The sequence below is a fragment of the Danio rerio genome, chromosome 24 (genome assembly GCF_052040795.2).
Source record: "Danio rerio strain M-AB ecotype USA chromosome 24, GRCz13ab, whole genome shotgun sequence".
Lineage (NCBI taxonomy): Eukaryota > Metazoa > Chordata > Actinopteri > Cypriniformes > Danionidae > Danio > Danio rerio.
In genome coordinates this window covers 40996080-41015836 of record NC_141044.1, presented here as the reverse complement: position 1 = coordinate 41015836, position 19757 = coordinate 40996080, and the positions used below count along the sequence as shown (strand labels likewise).

Genomic DNA, 19757 nt, shown 5'->3' with positions numbered 1-19757 from the left:
AAAAAATGTATTATACAGCAAAAATAGATATCATGACAGGCCTATATATTACATCCATCAGTAAATATTAGCCATAGTTTTCTATAATTAGGCTGGCTTGAGAAACAAGCCAGACTACTGAAATCCTATTTAAACTTATTATTTTTTTTATATATTATTTTTCTTCTGAGACTTAAAAACAAAACGCATCTCCTCCTAGAGCTTTCGAGCTATGACCACCAAACTCACACCAGACCTCCAAACTATTCTGACTCGGTGTGCTATATCTTTTCTGACTGATACGACTTTCGGTTTTCCGAAAAACGTCCCGGGACTGCAGGAAAAATCCCATAGACTTAACATTGGATCAAACTTTGTGACCTCATAACTCTGCGTCAGACTGTCACACATACTTCTAACTGAGCTCATTTAACTCAGACTATCCCACTGCCAATGACTAATCACCTTTAAACTTTCTAGCCACGCCCTAGCAACCACTTTTGGACCCTAGAAACTGTTCCATAGACTTCCATTCAAAAGACTGTCATTGACTTTACATGGGACCAAACTTTGTGAGCTCATAACTCTGCATCAGACTGTCATACTGACTAGTGACTGAGCTCATTTAACTCAGACTACCAAACTGCCAATGACTGATGAGCTTTTAACTTTCTAGCCACACCCTAACTACCAGATACTGCACCCTAGCAACAACTGTCCCATAGACTTTCATTGCAAAAGACTTTCATTGGCTTAACATTAGATCAAACTTTGCGAACTCATAGCTTTCCATCAAACTGTCCTACTAATGGGTGAGCATTATCTATCTATCTATCTATCTATCTATCTATCTATCTATCTATCTATCTATCTATCTATCTATCTATCTATCTATCTATCTATCTATCTATCTATCTATCTATCTATCTATCTATCTATCATCTTTTCATACTTTTTAAACTGTTTAAACTAAACAAACTATTTCCAACAGACTTTCTCAAGCCAGCCTAAAGTTTGTCTCGACGAACTTTAATAATCTAGTTGCACTTATTATACCTATATCCTGCTCTTGCTGCTATTGCACTCTGGGTTAGACCTGAACTGCTTTCCGTTGCCTTGTACTTGTGTAATGACAATCGAGTTAAATCTAATCTTAAACTAATATTTAAATCTTCAATACGTTCATTATGAGCAGATTTGTGTGTTTGATGCTCACCTTGTCGGTCAGATGTCCTCTTTCCGTGTAGATACAAGGCGACACTGGAGCACTTGAACAGTTTTCCAAAGGCCAAATGATCCCGAGAGCTGGGGGATCGTACTGATCTCTGGGAAATGGAGGCTGCTTGAAGGTCACTTTTGGATGTAGGAAGGACAGGGATTCCTCATTTGTAGTTCCCAAACTTGCTGAATGTTCAGTAAATTCAGAAGCCCTGACAGAGAGAAAAAAGAGAGACGATTTTAACCAGTTGATATGCACACCGATATCGCAATGTAAGTGTTGAATCTGGATTACAATTTATCATTTGCATGGGATTTTGAGACCTGTGACTGTATGAGGATTTTTAAAAGCATTGGGGCATGATAAACTGTACCGTTTTTAACTTTAGTAAGCAAACTATGGTTGGAAGCATTAAAAGTGTGCAAGAAGACGTTCAAAATCTTTGCACGCATTGACCCAGAGACTGTTTAGATCAGGGATGCCCAAACACAGCCCTGGAGGGCCAATGTCCTGCAGATTTTAGGTCCAACTTGCCTCAACACACCTGCACGGATGTTTCTAGAAGGCCTAGTATGAGGTTGATTAGCTGGCCCAGGTGCGTCTAATTGGGATTGGAACTAAACTATGCTGGACACCGGCCCTTTAGGACCGAGGATGGGCACCCCTGGTTTAGATGCATATCACTGATGAGAAGATGACGGATGTTTACTGTATGATGACCGAAATGCCCTAAACACCGAGCAGACACAAGACAATAACATGGCGTTTGATTGAAATCGTACCCTAACGTCGTGGAGACGCTGCATTTTGTTTGAAAATGAAAATCGTGTTTACATCAGAACTAAATGTCAGCCTGATGTCACTGTCCAACGTCCAACCTAAAACCAACCAAATATCAACATCTAATGATGTTACAGCTTGAGATTGTGTGGACGTTACCACTATTACATTTATCTGATGTTGAATTTTGGTTGCCATAACTGATGAATAAATGTCAGTATTTGACGTCAACAGGATGTTGGTTTAAGATGTTGGCTCGACATTGGATTATGGTCACTTTCTAACAACCTAAAATCAACTAAATATCAACGTCATTATATGTCGTTATTGGACATCAAAATAATGTTGTCCTTAGACGCTGGCTAGACATTGATTTTGGTCACCTAACATCACAACCTAAATCTAATCTAATATTAACGCCATATGACATTGTGTGCCTGCTGGGCAATAACTAAATGCACTACAGAATGTTACGTTTACACACATTCACAAATTACATGTAAATGCATCAACTTTTAACAGCATAATACTCAGTACTCATGAGTACTTTTAAAATGGCTACTTTTTACTCCTACTTTGAGTAATATTTACAACAGGTACTTTTACTCTACTTGCATTACATTTTTAGACAAGTAATGGTACTTTTACTCAAGTATGCTTTTTTAGTACTCTTTCCACCACTGCCGTTGAGGTATTAATATGGACCTTTTAGGTACAAATTTGCACCTTTTGAAAAGGTTCCACCCCGGTGACAGCTTGCGTATCTTTATTTCTGAGAGTGTATTATATATATACCTATATATATATATATATATATATATATATATATATATATATATATATATATATATATATATATATATATATATACCTATATATATATATATATATATATATATATATATATATATATATATATAGCTATGTAAATACCTGAATACTGTTATGCTCCATCCCAATTCGCATACTTATACTACACTGTAAAAGTATGTGCAGGATGAAGGAAAATAGCACAGTAAAAGTGCCAACACAACACTAAAAATGTTCTCAAAGTAAAAGTACACATTATTAATGTATTTAGAGTATAATTCTTGACCAAAACTGCTCAATCACAGTTATTTGAGTATTTGTAATTGGTTACTTTACAGCACATATGTCAGTTTACTGAAGCAGGACACTTTAAAGGTGACCCATTATGCCCCTTTTTACAAGATGTAAGTCTCTGATGTCTCTAGTGTGTGTGTATATGTGTATGTGTGTGTGAGAGAGAGATATTTCAGCTCAAAATACCACACTGATAATGTTTAATACCTCTCTAAAACTGACCCTTTTAGGCTTTGATGCTAGTTGTGTTGTTTTGGTGACTGTCGCTTTAAATTCAAATGAGATTGTGCTCTTTTTCAGAAGAGGGCGGAGCTACAAATGCCTGTGTGTCAGCATAGTGGCAGATTCAAAAACAAGACGAACATCCTATGCTAATGAGGGAGAGATGGTCACTAGTGGGCGGGGCTTTCCCCCTCTGATGACACGTACAAAAGGAGAATGTCAATCAAAGTGTTTCTGCAGACTGTTTTATCAAGTCTGATTATAGTAAAATTTAGCTATTTTAACCTTTTGAAGCTGCTTACATTTACAGTCTGCTGCCACACAGCTGTGTTTAAACCCCTTTATAAAAATGATTTCTGCATAATAGGCGTCTTTTAAGATTTAAGATTACATTGGTCTGCTCCCATGTCTTCCTCTCAGTTCTGGAGTCTTCATCTTAATCCCCGTCATCTCCTGATCCACTAGATTGGGTTCTGTCAGCACTCTGGTCAGTTTACTCTGGGTGTTTCTCTCTGAAAAGGTGTGCTGGAGCTCCATCATTTCAGCATTGTCTCCCATCACAGTGAAGTCCTGAAAACTGGCGCAGCGCCTATAACAACCAGTACAATACATTCAAGTAAATGGCAGATTCAAGTGCACTGAAAACAGATCGAGGTTTGACGTCTACCTGTTGATGATGTCATCAGCCTCCATGCTTGCTGATTGGCTGAGAGCTCTGACCCAGCCCAGCATGTCCTCCTGGGTTTCGGCACTCATGATGTACGGCCGCATCCCCTGATGAACAACCTACATGCATATGTGTGTAATAACAATATATAAGTACACCCCTCACAAACATCTCATTTAGATGCATCATTTTTATAGAAAGCTTTACAATATTATATTTGTGCATTTACATTAGATTAGTGAGTACCGAAGCCAAATCTGGAGCTGATCTAACAAACAAAACGTATGATAATGGTCCTAAAATACTTGTTAATGAATATATCTGTTTAATAATTCTGTTTTGTACAAATGCACCAACATATATGACCTATATTCACTGAGAAATGGATCAAAATAATCATTTTCGAAGTTGATTGTACTTAAAGCACAGTACTGTGGAGAAGTTTAAGGCCACCAGTATTTTCACTACTACTACTACTACTAATAATAATAATAATAATAATAATAATAATAATAATAATAATAAGTCAGAAGTTTGTTTACACTAGGCCTGTCATGATATATCTATGTTGTATATTCATAAATCTATGTTGATAATCATAAATCTATTTTATGATTATAAAATAAGAATGGGCAATATGACAGAAATCTTGCATTACTACATGACATTTTATAATAATGTTGTTGCTATACTGGAATTTGTTACCAATCGATACTGAAATTTTAAAAACGTCCATTTCCCGCTGACATTTGAGCGCTGTTGAGCATGTTCTTAAACAGTGCTGATTTGCTATTGTGTTCACATGCTCAACAGAAATGACTGTGATTGGCTGTGAAGGTCATCAGTTTACCAATCTCACCAAAGTTCATGAGTGTAATTCCAGATACAGAGACACTGAAGCGCTTTAAAGCTGCGATTTATTAGCGGATTGCTCGTATGTCAGGTTATAGACAAACCAGCTGATCAGCGTGACTTTAAAACCTTCCAGTGCCCCTGTATCTGTAGTTACACTCAGTAAACAGCGATGAGTTTGGTAAACTGATGACTTTCATGGCCAATCACAGTCATTTCTGTTGAGCACGTGAACACAATGGCAAATCAGCGCTGTTTAAGAACGCACTCAACAGCACTCCAATGATAGCGTAAAATGGATGTTTTTAGAATTTAAAATGCCGATTGGTATCGAATTCCAGTATAAGAATGATATATATCAATATATGTCACGACATGCAATTTTTGTAAATGCAATTAATTATTAGTTATATTCATATTTATATTAATATTTTGTGATTCATAAGTGTTTTCTGTTCATGTACAGTTGTGATTGGCATTATGGGATGTTGATCTCTGCTCTGTCCACTTTTAATGTTGAAAATTCAACTCTACAGTTTAGCAAAGTGCCTTTTATTTTCATTTTAGTAGTTTGAAATAATATAATGTATAAGAAATAATAATATAGAGAGAAATAAGTCTAAAATAAGTCAGAACATGTGCTGCAGTTTATTAAAGGTTTTTGTAGCGTAATATACAAAACCAACCCTGACAGTATAGCACTTGAAACTATTACAAATGATCAAAAAGTCCATTTTTCTGAACTTTTCAAGGTGAAAAGTTGTTTGAAGAAAGAGAAAGCTCCCATAATGCAATTCAAAAGCGTAAATAGATGGGGAAAAATAAAAATATAAAAGACAAAATGTGAAAAACTGATATTTTACAGCTTATAGTCTTTTTTTTAAGTATTTCGATATATATTTAATGTTTATTTCATTTGATTAAAAATGGGGAAAACCTAAAATAAATAGAAATAAATAAAAAACACTGCAAAATACAAAGATTAGATACAACTTTTAAAAAAATGCTAGATAAAATGTTAAATGTAAATATTGTACTTTCAACATTGCAACTTCATTGTTGTTCATTGTAGCAGCTTTCCAATATCTAATTCTGTCGTTGGTAGAAAAGTTAGAGTCTGTAGGCAAAACAGATGCAAATAAAACATCTTTATTTGTTTGCATATGTATTGCATGCTACTCTTTAGTACGTACTGTGTGCTTCCTTTTTTTTAATCTTATTTATTTATTTTAAATTTTTTTACTACAGTATGTGCTTACTACCAATACAGTTCCTCAATGCAGTGATGTCACAGTTATATAGTATCGTACCACCACCTAGTGCCCAATTGCCATTATATAGTATCGTACCACCACCTAGTGCCCAATTGCCATTACACAATGTATGTCTGTTTGCATCCCCAAAATTCAAGTGGTGCTCACTGCAGAGCCATTTGGGCAGAGCTGAGCTCCAGCGAGGGGGAGCATGAGCTCTCGCTCCTCCTTTCTTGCATTTCTTCTTTGAGTGATGTCACTGGGGGTTGGGGTTAGGGGTGGGGTTGGTGTACGCATTAAAACAGCTTATAGGAGGAGGAGCGAGAGCTCATGCTCCCTCGCTGGAGCTCAGCTCTGCTCAAATGGCTCTGCATTGAGCAGTGTCTCCCAAAATTTGGTGTAATATTGCACTTATATACATTTTTAAAACTGTAAACGATGTAGTTTGTGAAAGAAATAAACGATAGAGCATAATATGAAAAGATATACTTTTTATTTTGTCCATACTCATATTGCACACCCCTACTTTAAGATGTGTAACTAATAAATAACAGATAATAATAATAATAATAATAATAATAATATAATAATAAATAATAATAATAAACAGATAATAATAATAAATAATAGATATTTACAGTTGAAGTCAGAATTATTCGCCCTCCTGTATATTTTTCGCCCAATGTTTCTCTTGAATGGAGAGAAGCTTATTTTCAACACATTTATAAAAATAATATTTTTAATGGTGACAGCACAAAATATTAGAGTAAATATTTTTCAAAATACTAGTATTCAGCTTTAAGCGACATTTAAAGGCTTAACTAGGTTAATTAGGCAATTTTATAACAATGGTTTGTTCTGTTGACAATCTAAAACAAATATTGCTTAAGAAGGCTAATAACATTGACCTTAAAATGACTTTAAAACAAATCAAAAACTGCATTTATTCTAGCTGAAATAAAACAAATAAGACTTTCTACAGAAGAAAAAATATTATAGGAAATACTGTGAAAAATTTCTTGCTCTGTTAAAAATGATTTGGAAAATATTTGAAAAAGGAATACACAGGAGGGCAAATGATTCGGTCTTCAACTGTATATCTATGGAAAACTCTTACCTTGAATGCATACTTGCGGTTCCTGACCTCTCGAGGTGAGCAGTACAGGATCCTGTAGCTGGGGAGAGGAATACTGCCCAAAACTGACTCCTCACGACTGTCTGAGAAACAGGTGAACATTTTAGATAAAAGTTAATCATTTAAAGTGTCTGTACAGTATTGTAGATGACAATTATAACACAGTGTCATATAAATGTCTTACCTTTATAATAATAGAGGCAGTAGTTAGACAGAACAAACCACCTTCTCTTCCATAACTTCAGTCCAGTGCTGTCCTAAGGGGAAACGGATATGATCATATAAATATTCGTTTTCATTCATTAATTTATTTTCTGCTGCTTTTCTGGGGCCGGGTCGCGTGGGCAGCAGTCTTAGGAGAGAACCCCAGACTTCCCTCTCCACAGACAACCTAGAGATGGCAAACTACCTTTTTTTTCAGGTGGAGCACAATGGCCTCGGACTAGGATGTGATAAATCTCATCCCAGCCGCGTCACACTCGGCAGCAAACTGCCCCAGTGCATGCTGACGGTCCATGTTAAGTTTTTTGTGATTATTTTTTTTACATATTTTAAAATGATTTTGGATTACTTTTAGCTTTTAGAGTTTATGTAATCTAATATCTATACTGTATTTAAAGTGAAATAAGTCTTAAGACAAAAGGAAAAAATGTTTAAAACCAATTTTTTGTCAAATACTTCTCAGATGTTATTATGAAAAACAAAGACACACAGAAAGCCAGTGTTGTTCTGTAAAAGTCACCCTCTTGTACAGCCATCCTCTGATCACCACTGGACAGTTGGGGTCTCTCTTCGCTGCTTGGCATCGCTTTCCAAACGTCTGCACTTTATCCTGACCCTGCACATATAGTACACTTTATCCTGACCCATACCATACAGTATGACCACGTAAAGTGTCATTGTGTGAGAAAACAATACGCCAGTGTGTCCATAAATGTGTGAATAATTCACCTTGTCTCTGACTGGCAGAAAGGAGACCGTGGCGCTGCTGGAGGCCTGACTGACCCGGTCCTGATCCTCCATCCTGCACACACATCAGACATCAGGTAAAAGGTAAAATCAGGTACACTTTAAAATTCATTCATTAATTTTCTTGTCGGCTTAGTCCCTTTATTAATCCGGGGTCGCCAGAGCGGAATGAACCGCCAACTTATCCAGCAAGTTTTTACGCAGCGGATGCCCTTTCAGCCGCAACCCATCTCTGGGAAACATCCACACATACACACACACACACACACTCATACACTACAGACAATTTAGCCAACCCAATTCTTCTGTACCACATGTCTTTGGACTGTGGGGGAAACCGGAGTACCTGGAGGAAACCCATGCTAACTCCACACAGAAACGCCAACTGAGCCGAGGATCGAACCAGCGCCCCAGCGAGCTTCTTGCTTTGAGGCGAACGTGCTAACCACTGCGTCGCCCACACTTTAAAATATTGGAGCAAAATATTTTTCTGAGTATTTCATATAATATTTTTTTCTTCTGGAGAAAGTCTTAGTTGTTTTATTTTTATTTTTTATTTAAATCAATAAAAGGTTTATCTAGGAGATGCAAAATGTATCTGCAATTCTAAAACACCCATACATATTAACAAAATCTAATATTTGAGCTGGTGACGTTTATAAAAATTTTTTATTTTTTATTTTTTTACACAAATTGCTCACATGAAACTTGCTTCTGTCAGTCAGTGACATTTGTTTAATAAAGTTCAGTAGAGATGCCAAGTCATGTTTGACTATGCTGAGAGATATTTTGTAAAACATGCATTATGTCACATTATATTGCATTATATAGCTCTTAAATACAAGGTAAATACTGCTATAGAAAACTAAATACTGTACTTCATTGTGATTGTTGGAAAAATCCTCTCCATTTTGTTCTCACGTCATTCCTTTATTCCCACTGACATTCCTTATTCATTTATCAACATAACTGAACTATTGTACTTATGCAAACTAGATTTTTACATATGAGTGGGAATTTACTGCGCAGAACTCAAAGCTGACTGGCTGAGTATGTTTCTGTGTCATTACTGGGGTGTTTTGATTGGTTGACTGTGTTGCTTTAGAGTTACTGTGGTGTTATGATTGGTTGTAACCTCTTAGTAGCAATAAGTACAATTAACAACTTAAAACACCCTAGTAATGACACAGAAACTAAGTCATTCTGTATCATTACTGGGGTGTTTTAATTGGTTGAGTGTGTAACTAAATAGTTACTGGGGTGTTATTAGCTGTCAGTATGTTGCTATATGGTTGCTGGGAGGTTTTGATTGGTTGAGTATGTCCCTAAAGCGTTACTAGGGTGTTATGAGCTGTCAATATGTTGCAGTATGTTTTGATTGGTTGTAACTTCTTAGCGTGACACACTCAACCACTTAAAATACCTCAATAATGACAGAAACCCAGTCATTCTGTGTCTTTACTGGGGTGATATGAGCTGTCAGTGTGTTGTTGTGTGGTGTCTGGGGTATTTTGACTGGTTGAGTCCGTTGCTGAAAAGTTACTAGGAGGTTATGAGCTGTCAGTGTGTTGCTGTGTGGTTGCTGGGGTGTTTTGATTGGTTGAGGGTCGTCATCTTGGAATTATAAGGTTCTATCTGTGTTCTGAATGATTCTGAGATATTGAGCTTCAAAGTTTTTGCATTTCATATAGCAAACCGTATGTGTGTAACATTTGTTTGTTTGTTTTTTTATAAAAAGTCTTAAAATGTAAAGAACTTATAAAAAATATCCCATACTGTAAGTTGTCATTTAATAAGTATACTGTATGTTAATAACTCAGTTTTGACAAAAATGTCAGATAGAACCTTATAATTCTATGGTGACGGTGTATGTCACAAAAAAGTACTGGGGTGTTATGAGCTGTCAATATGTTGCTGTGTGTTTGCTGGGATGTTTTGATTGGTTGTAAGTTGTAACTCTTTAATGACACACTCTGAACTACTTTAAACGCCCTAGACATAGAAACCCAGTCAATCTGTGTGACTACTGGGGTGTTTCAAGAGGTTTACTGGCATATTACTTATGAGACGTCAGTATGTTGCTGGGTGTTTTGATTGGTTAATTGTGTGTAACTAAAAAGTTCTGAGGCGAGGCAGTGGCGCAGTGGGTAGCACATTCGTCTCACAGCAAGAAGGTTGCTGGTTTCTGTGTGGAGTTTGCATGGTCTCCCTGCGTTCGCATAGGTTTTCTCCGAGTGCTCTGGTTTCCCCCATAGTCCAAAGACATGCAGTACAGGTGAACTGGGTAGGCTAAATTGTCCGTAGTGTGTGTGTGTGTGTGTGTGTGTGTGTGTGTGTGTGTGTGTGTGTGTTTCCCAGAGATGGGTTGCGGCTGGAAGGGCATCCGCTGTGTAAAAACCTGCTGGATAAGTTGGCGGTTCATTCCGCTGTGGCAACCCTGGATTAATAAAGGGACTAAGCCGACAAGAAAATGAATGAAGAATGAATAAAAAGTTTTTTTTTTGTTGTTTTTTTTTTGGATTGGTTATAACTTTTTAATGACACACACTGAATTACTTAAAATGCCCTAGTAATGACACAGAAACCCAGTCAATCTCTGTGACTGGGAGGTTTTAAGAGGTTTATTGGCATATTACTTATTAGACATCAGAATGTTGCCGGTGGTTGCTGGGGTGTTTTAAGTGGTCCAATATGTGTTGCTAAGGAGTTACTGGGGTGTTATAAGCTGTCAGTATTTTGCCGTGTGGTTGCTGGTGTGTTTCAAGAATTGAGTGTTTGTACTGGGGTGTTTTGAGCTGTCAGTGTGTTGCTTGGCTGTTTTGAGTTGTCAGTATGTTGCTGTGTGGTTGCTGGGGTGTTTTGATTGGTTCAGTGTGTCACTAAAGAGTTACTGTGCTGTTATAGGTTTTCAGTATGTTGCAGTGTCTGGTTGCTTGGGTATTTTGATTGGTTATAAGTTTGTTACTTTGCAATTGCTCTGTGTGTTTTGAGTGTTAGTGAGCTGCTATGTCGTTGCTATGGTATGTCAAAAGACCCAACACCTAAGCCTGTATTTTATATTGCATTGATGAAAATCACAAACGGCACACGGCTGTGCTTAACATGATATATGATATGAAGAAACATTTAAATCTGAAGCCCATATATTGCAAGACAACTCACACACTGAATTTGTTTAGATCACTTAATTGTAACCTTATAATCTTAAGTAGGAATAACACTAACAAGGATGCTTGATTTGCTGTATAAAAAGTACATTCTTACACAATCACAAGCAAGCCACAACATGTGGTGTTAGTTGAGAAGCTCACTACATGCACAAGATACAAACTCTGCAGATGAACCACTAACCAACGCAAAGATCTGATCGATATCCTTCATAAAACAAACCTTTAACTTTATAGGAGTGCTCAAAAAGTCTTGCAGGAGAGTCTTCTTTCTATTCTGGGTTCTGCTTTGCTGTAACTGAGTGACACAGGACAGCTGTTTTGCTCTGAATACTGTATGAGTTCACAGAGTACGCGAATGGGGAAGGTATAGACTCGTAGAGGAATGAATGAACACAGATTCAACTCTGACAGCTGTGGTTGCCACTTATAGGTGCTGTATGTTTTATGTAACTCTTCTAAATCATAAAAACATAGTAAGTTTCCAGATATTGTAGAAACATGCTAAGTGAACATACTTTTTAAGTTTAAGTCAGATATTTTGTTGTGAAAATACGTGTTCGGTGTTGAAATATGTCTTTGTTTTGATCTGTAACTCCGCCCACTGCCAGTTTACCCAATGATATTTCAGCATCCAGGGTTGCCTTGGTGGAAAACAGCGTATTATATTTCAGTTATGAAGGTGGTCTCAATGTATGTGGACGCAGCCAAAAATGCAATCTCTGAACAACAATAGCAGCCACCGAAATGAGATGTAAAGTTATAAAAAAATCCACATGAGGTGATTTTAATATTGCAAATATACAACATAGGCTTATCAAACATATATATATATACATTTCTAGAGATCGCAAATTATGTAGCCAGAGGTATGTATGGCTGCATTTCATCTTTTAAACCAAGGCTACGGGGCAGTAAGGTGCAGTACTCTGTATTGATGGCTTTTCCGCTGCAACCAGTTTGTCCAGTTAGCTCACCATGTACGTCAGCAGACTTGAGATGAAGAGAGGAGTTGACCACGACAACGGGGTTTGAGTCCCGTGAATAAAGGTGCTTTTGAAAACACTATTGGTTGGGTTTAGAGAAAGAGGAGGGTGGGTCAGTCGATCAGTCAGTCGGTCATTCAGTCAGTCAACAGCGGCCTCTGGTGGATTTACGCAAGAAGAGTTATGATATGAAAAAGCATACACAGCAGCCTCTGGTGGATTAGTGAAAACAAAAACTGCTAAAAAAAAAATTTAGCTCCAGAGAAGTATTAGGCGCTCTCCCGAAATGTATATAGGGGGTACGTTTTCAGAATGGGTTGCAAATATTTGAAACATTACAAAAGTAAACATTAACTGAGAAGCTAACAGTGTAGGGCTCGATTGTCAGTCAGTAGCTACATTTCCATCCACCCATTTTTATGTGTATTTTGGATATGCACATAAAAAATATAGATTGATGAAAACGCGCATGAAAAACTTTTTATTCAATAAGAAAAGATGCGAAGAAACTGTGATGGAAACAATTTTTACCGTACAAATTCCAGTATGCGCATTTAAAAAGGTTGTGTGATTTTTTTTTTTTTTTTTAACATTTTTTATAAGAGATCATGTGATGATAACAATGTGTGTAAATGGACAAAACAGCAGGCTAAGCACATTTTAAAACGTCTGAAATGTTGTTTTGGTCATTTTAAAATGCCTTACTGTTTCAGTATTTGTGTTATTATATTATTAATGACCTCCAGAATCAAGAGTGTCTGTGCTCCGCGTCTGACACCTTCAAACGCCACCGCATGTTCACTGCATGTCAAGATTGCCTTCTGACGCGCAAGTCATTTATTAAATGCAGAAAAGACTCTAGCAGCTTCTTTTATCATAGCAAATTCTGTTTTAATTGCCAAATAATCTGGAAGTGACGATTTTGCTTTGACTCGTTGGAAACGCTGCTTTATTCGCACGCCATTTATGTGATAATCCAGTTTTGCACATAAAGTTAATTCACATTTGTTGGATGGAAACATGGCTAATCTTGCTCTTGTTTGTATTGTCAATCTGGCAACCTGTGTGAGTGTGTCTTGTCTTATCTTGTATTTTGAATATAGATTGCAATACCTACTTCAACCACTAGATCAACCCTGCATACTGCACTTTTTAAAGATTTGTTACAAATATTTTAAGCATTTATAATGGTTAACACTTTATCGGGAAAGGAATCATATAGTAACTAGATTTACATATATTTCAATATATATTTATAATTTTCCTAAACTCTAAATGCTTAAAAGTCTTGTAATAACCTCCAGTAACACTTTTATGAGTATTTCAATGAGTGCCCTATAAAGTCACAGAAAAATGAGAGGATAATAGAAAAAAAAAAAAAAAAATATATATATATATATATATATATATATATATATATATATATGTACGTATATATATATATATATATATATATATATATATATATATATATATATATATATATATATATATATTTTTTTTTTTTTTTTTTTTACTATACTATATAATGTTTTATGCATATTTAATGGCTATGTGTTTTTTTTTTTCTATGTTTGCTCATACTTTTTACTAAAAACAAATCGTTATCTGTACCAAACACTAATTCCCACATGCTCCATACATAATTCAATGTAATGATTTTAATTTAGTGTGTTTTTTATTGTACACAGCAATGAGGGACAGCAAGAATGCATGCAGACATTGAGTATTCGAAGTGTAGGAGTGTGTGTGAGTGTCTGAAAAATGGTTGCATAATGTCTGTTGTGCAGCACACATACAAACTAAGCCTGTGCAAAACAAAGCCTGAACTGTTCGAGGCCTTATGAACAAAACAACAGACGCTCATTGAGCAATGATCACTGGCACTCAAAAAGATGAGCACAACAGCATTTTTTATGGTAAAAAAATTGTATTGCGCATTATATCATGCCATAAACAGGGTCTGGATTCACAAAACATTTGCAAAATTCTAGCGATGAATGATCTTAAGATCTTAAAACTGTACAAGAAGATATTTAATTGCTTAAAAATCATTAGAAATAATCTATTAAAATAACTTGTTTTAAAGCATTGCTTGAATTGCATATTGAATACATAATTTCAACTATTAGAGATGTGCCTGAATGCCTTGGTACTAACGATAATATATAAATTATGCACAATTAATTGCGATTGAATCATAATCACTAATTGAAACATTACGATCCAGCAAATGACAAAATTGCTATATATCTATGCTATATATATATATATATATATATATATATATATATATATATATATATATATATATATATATATGTATATATATATATATGTATATATATATATGTATATATATGTATATATATATATGTATATATATATATATATATATGTATATATATATATGTATATATATATATATATGTATGTGTATATATATATATATATATATAAATATATATATATATATATATATATATATATATATATATATATATATATATATACAGTATATATCTTGTACACAGAGACTAATAACCACGCACACTGAATTAACTTTGACTGATGCACCGGATGTGCCGCTTGAAGCTGCGACACGGCACACCGGACACTCTCAGTGGTGCGGCAGAAACATGAAGTGTCCCGAATCGTCGCGCCACACAGTACCATGCATTTCAAAAGTCCAAACACAGGCCCCCCCAGGGCAAACACAACGGCGCCCAGCCGCCAACCTGAAGCATGCACCCTGACAGAAACCCACACCCACAACTCCGAAATGCACGGCGCCACGCCACGCAGAGAGGCGCTTCTGGTGTGCGACCTGCAGGCAAGTTTGTTATTTTATTTCCAATGGAGAGACGTGCACATGAGGCAACGCGCTTGCACGTTCCAGCTGCACCTAAGATCACAGGGAGCTTCTTTGACCTTGAGAAATGCAAACAGCTGAAGTTTAAAGTAGACGCAATGAAAAGTACACATGTTTGCAAACCTACAAAAAGGTACAAACAATAATTCCAATTAGAGCGATGATGTGGAGAATATTAATCTTGTGTTGAGCCCAATGAGCCTTACATATAAAAATAAAGCAAGGGTGTTCCTTCAGTTCCTTTCACGCTGAAAAAGGCGGACGTGAAACAACAAACATAAGGATATAATCGTGACGCGCAGCTGTCAATCAATATTGGTGGGCGCGGCGCACTCTTAAGTCAAGTTGCGGTCGCTCTGAAAACCGTTCAAATTGGACCACCATTTTTATGTTGTTAAATTGAAAAATAAAAAGGACTCTGTGTGTTTATATCACCCCAATATGACGGTCTATACACTATACTTACACACATGTACCTCCAAACAGCTTGAAAAGTAGATTTTTCACCATAGGTGAAAACAAATATTTATTTACAAGAGCAAAAGTTTCTGGGTCTTTGGACAACATTTTCCTCATTTTCAAATAGATACAGGAAGTAAAAATAAGACATTTTAGCTTTTACACATACAGGAACAAGATAACAAAAAGGGTGCCACTTCAGCCTAATCAGCAGTTTTGTTGTGTTTACTTGGCTTTTTTCTTTGCACTGTGCAAAAACAAAATAATCTTGCCCCTAAATTCAGGCGATTTCCCCCTCGCCTCCAAAACGCAGCCAGCTGCACTGAATGAGCGTTCGCTTTCACTGCTTGTTGTAGGATGAACAAGATTCTCCTCGCAAGGCGAGGCGCAGCGCCTGCGAAAATCAAATCAAATCAGTTTTATTGTCACATCATCAGCAGCACGTGTGCTATGATGAGTGAAAAGCTTATTTGCTGGCTCCAGACAGCACAAAATACAGATATACAACAACAAATACATGCAAATACAATAACAGTGCAAAATACAGACAGTGCAAATACAACGACAGAGCAAAATACAACAGCATACTCCCAAAAAAACAGGACAATGTCAAAATGACAGGGATATGAACAATAACCGCCGTTCGCGCATCTCTAGTGTGAACTGTTCCTGTTCATAACAGCGGATGTGCAGCAGTTCTGCTCTGTAAACACTTTCATTAGATGTTTGTGCAGACATGTCAGGAATTAACCAGGCTTAAAAGAAGTTGACAGAGCTCTGTGTTCGATTTTAGTCATGCAAGCCGAGAGAACACAAGAGAGTTTTGCATACATGCAGGTATGTTTATATATGAAATGGTTGGCTGACAGTTGTGTGTTCAATGCTTGAAATCTTATTTTTAAAACTATTATAGCACAAGAAGAATGTATACAGCTGTCTTTTTCTGAAGAGACTTAATGCATTTAAAATATATAATGATGACACTTTTATTATATACTGTAGGTTATTTTTATACAGACAGTTACATAAACAGTTAAAGTATTTCATTTTAATTGTGTGTTAAACACTATTGAGAATATTGAGGTTTTTACTAAATTAAATCTCAAATAAAATAGAAAGCGTAATATCAGTCAGACAAATTGCAATACAATTCTTCCTCATAAATTGCACAGCCCTAAGATAAATATTGTATGTGTTTTTATAACCCTAATTATCTATTATGATTATCTCATCAGGCAGTGGAGTCATGTGTTTTATCAGCCAAACATCAACTACCATCAATTCACTAAACATAAAACCCTCTCATGTTGTTAAGTAAATATTTCACAACTTCTCATGATATTCTTTCAAAAGATTTTCCTAAGCCAGACATTACAAACCACAATAAAATCAGATAATACAGTTCATCTTTATTTCTATAGCTCTTTTACAATGTAGATCGTGTCAAAGCAGCTTAACATAGTAGTTCTAGTATATTGAAACTGTGTCAGTCCAGTTTTCAGAGTTGAAGTTCAGTTCAGTTCAGTGTGGTTTAATTTTTCACTGCTGAAAGTCCAAACACTGAAGAGCAAATCAATCTCTGTGCAGCTCCACAAGTCCCAAACCAAGCAAGCCAGTAATGACAATGGTGAGGAACCAACTTAACCAATTGATGAAAGTGAAAACAAAATAACCAAGAGCAAAACCAGGTTCTACCATTCTTCCTCTGGCCAAACTTCCTGTGCAGAGCTGCAGTCTAGGAGCCGGAGGCTGAAGAATGCTGTATGTCCTTCATGGAGAAGCTGCAGGTGTGAGTAGGTCACAGGTTGGCCACAGAATCAATGCGAAGACTCATCTATCACTGGGTTCTTTTAGGAATCAGTCTCGTGTTCTCCACTCCTCTGTGACCGCCACATCATCTGCTCAGGTTACGGCCAGGTCCACCTGTCCTGTAACCTGTCTTCTGGTTATCAACTGCAGACAAACGGCCAGACCGAGTTGAAGATTCAGGAGCTTGGCTGGAACCTCCATTCATACTGCCACATGGACCAGAACAGCTGGAACCATTTTCATGTGGACTGTGCTCTCTGTTTTATGAACTAGGGGCAAAGTCTGAAGCGTATAGTGCAAAAGCATTTTGCGTGTCTGAATCCACGTTTGCTATTTTAAGGACAGAAAAATACATTCTGCGCCTCGGCACATGGTCTAACAAGGTTTAGCTTATTCTCTTAATGAGTTCTGGGTGTGTTTTGAGCAAATTTGCATTAAACAATCAGAGTCTCATCTCACATTCCCTTTAAGAGTCAGTTGCGTTGTGCTGTGGCGCATTTGCTATTAACACAGCAGACTTTGTAAGAGTAAAAACTGAATACTTCACTAGCTAGAAAACAGTTAAACAGAGCATCTGCAGCACAAGAATAAAGAACGAGCCTCCTCCATTCAGCCTCTTTACTTTCATTTCTTTACTTTTACTCTTTACGGTGGAAATTCACTCCACTGTAGACATCCATTAGCTGATATATTTAATTTAGTTTAATTTCTAGCAAACTAATAAATGAACAATAATAATATAGTGTGGTCAAAAACTGAGTTATATAAAACACACATTCTTATACGATGCACCAATGTATAAATCAGGCTTAAGCGCTGGTAACATTTCTCTGTGAACCAATAGCATTCAGCTGCGCGTTTAGCTCTGGCTTTTTTTATCATTTTGTCATGCTAGTTACCCTTAGCAAAGGGTACCCAAAAAGGGGTATGGTACGATTCACTTTTTGGTACCTTTTGACAGTGGAAATGGTCATAAAAGCATACCAAACCATACCACTCAGTGGAAATAGGCCATAATTATAATGCTGGGTTCACACTAAATGCAAAGGACATGGTGACTTGCTCTAGATTGCTCACAGGATGCTTTTTGCAGCTGAAGAATTTGTAGCTAACGCTGAATATATTGAACTTCCATGAAAGACATGATTTGCGGCAAACATTCATTCTTTCGCATTCACACCACCCAGTTTTCATTGACTTTATATGAAATTTATTCCCACAAATATTTAAATTTGTGAATGATCTTGTGGGTCACATCAAATAATATGACGGGCCCAGGGTCGGAGTGGGACTCCTTTTCAGCCCTGGAGTTTCAAGTCTTAGACCGGCCCACCTCAGTTCACTACTGACTATATTAAAATAAGGTCATTTCCAATTCAGATTCTAATGACACTATCACATCTTTTTCAAGAAAACAGCTGCTTTAGAACTTTAAAATATTCAACAACCCTAACCATATTATATGTCTCAACAATAAAAATGAAAAAATAATAATAATAATTACTAGGGTGAGGTTCGAACACGGGTCTGCGGCATTGTAATGCAATGTGCTGACCACTGGACCACAATGGCACTGTTATGATGGTGCTACGGTACTTTTTTAACCACAGTATTACTCTCTAGAGTAATTAGATTAGCTAGATTAGATAGTCAGTAGATTTCTGATCAAGTAATGTCAGATTTATTAATGTAGTGAATGGTCTGATTTTCATTGAGCAGGTGTAATATTCATTAATATTAATTATTCAAATTCTTATATTCACTAAGGTGCCGCTGTTTGGGGTTGAATGATAGTTACATCATCATTAACCTGCAGGCTGCATTTTGCTCACGGGGCTGCAAGAAAATAAATAAGAAGAGCGGAGCTGCGGCAAAATAATGAACAAAAAGAGTGAGGCTATGGTCAAATAAATAAATAAATGAAAAAAAGTGCAACTGCTAAGAGTACAAGCAGCTAGGGACACCGGCCCTCGAGGCCAAAAATGGGACCGGCCCACCGGGAATTCTCCTAGTCCTCCCGATTAGCCAATCTGGGCCTGGATGGGCCGGATTTAGCCTGCAGACCTTGGGCCTCATGTACAAAGACTTGCATGGAAATCATACTAAAACATTGCGTACGCACAAAGCTGAAAATGTGCGTACGCAGAAAAAAATTCGGATGTATGAAACACTGCGTACGCCGAATCTCACGCATATTCTTTTGTACATCTGAATGAACGTGAAACTAAGCATTTTTAAATGCCTGAGCACAAAACCCCTCCCTGCCTCCTCCTCCGTATGAATA

General features: G+C 36.6%; 3 protein-coding genes across 10 annotated transcripts in view; 1 reads left to right on the top strand and 2 right to left on the bottom strand.

Moving 5' to 3' along the window:
• The window catches only part of mybpc2b (myosin binding protein Cb), a 360595-nt gene that overhangs the window by 169335 nt on the left and 171503 nt on the right, over positions 1-19757 (bottom strand). The window lies entirely within an intron of this gene.
• crp7 (C-reactive protein 7) overlaps positions 1-19757 on the top strand; it is a 54910-nt gene that overhangs the window by 24612 nt on the left and 10541 nt on the right. For 2 of the 5 annotated variants that reach the window (NM_001444083.1, XM_087308002.1), the window contains 1 exon segment: positions 8181-8257. The gene's annotated coding sequence lies outside the window, so the exon portion shown is untranslated. 5 annotated transcript variants of the gene reach the window in all.
• plekha4 (pleckstrin homology domain containing A4) overlaps positions 1-19757 on the bottom strand; it is a 46477-nt gene that overhangs the window by 21303 nt on the left and 5417 nt on the right. For 2 of the 4 annotated variants that reach the window (XM_087310078.1, XM_087310080.1), the window contains exons 1-8: positions 11571-11633; positions 8163-8235; positions 7954-8049; positions 7396-7468; positions 7194-7294; positions 3972-4090; positions 3696-3893; positions 1196-1409 (exon numbers count right to left, since the gene is read on the bottom strand). In XM_087310078.1, coding sequence (XP_087166204.1) covers positions 1196-1409; positions 3696-3893; positions 3972-4090; positions 7194-7294; positions 7396-7468; positions 7954-8049; positions 8163-8234 — 873 coding nt within the window. In that variant the 5' untranslated portion in view covers position 8235; positions 11571-11633. Of the gene's footprint in view, positions 1-1195; positions 1410-3695; positions 3894-3971; positions 4091-7193; positions 7295-7395; positions 7469-7953; positions 8050-8162; positions 8236-11570; positions 11634-19757 lie in introns of those variants that run through there. The other 2 variants (XM_087310077.1, XM_087310079.1) reach the window with 1 other exon arrangement.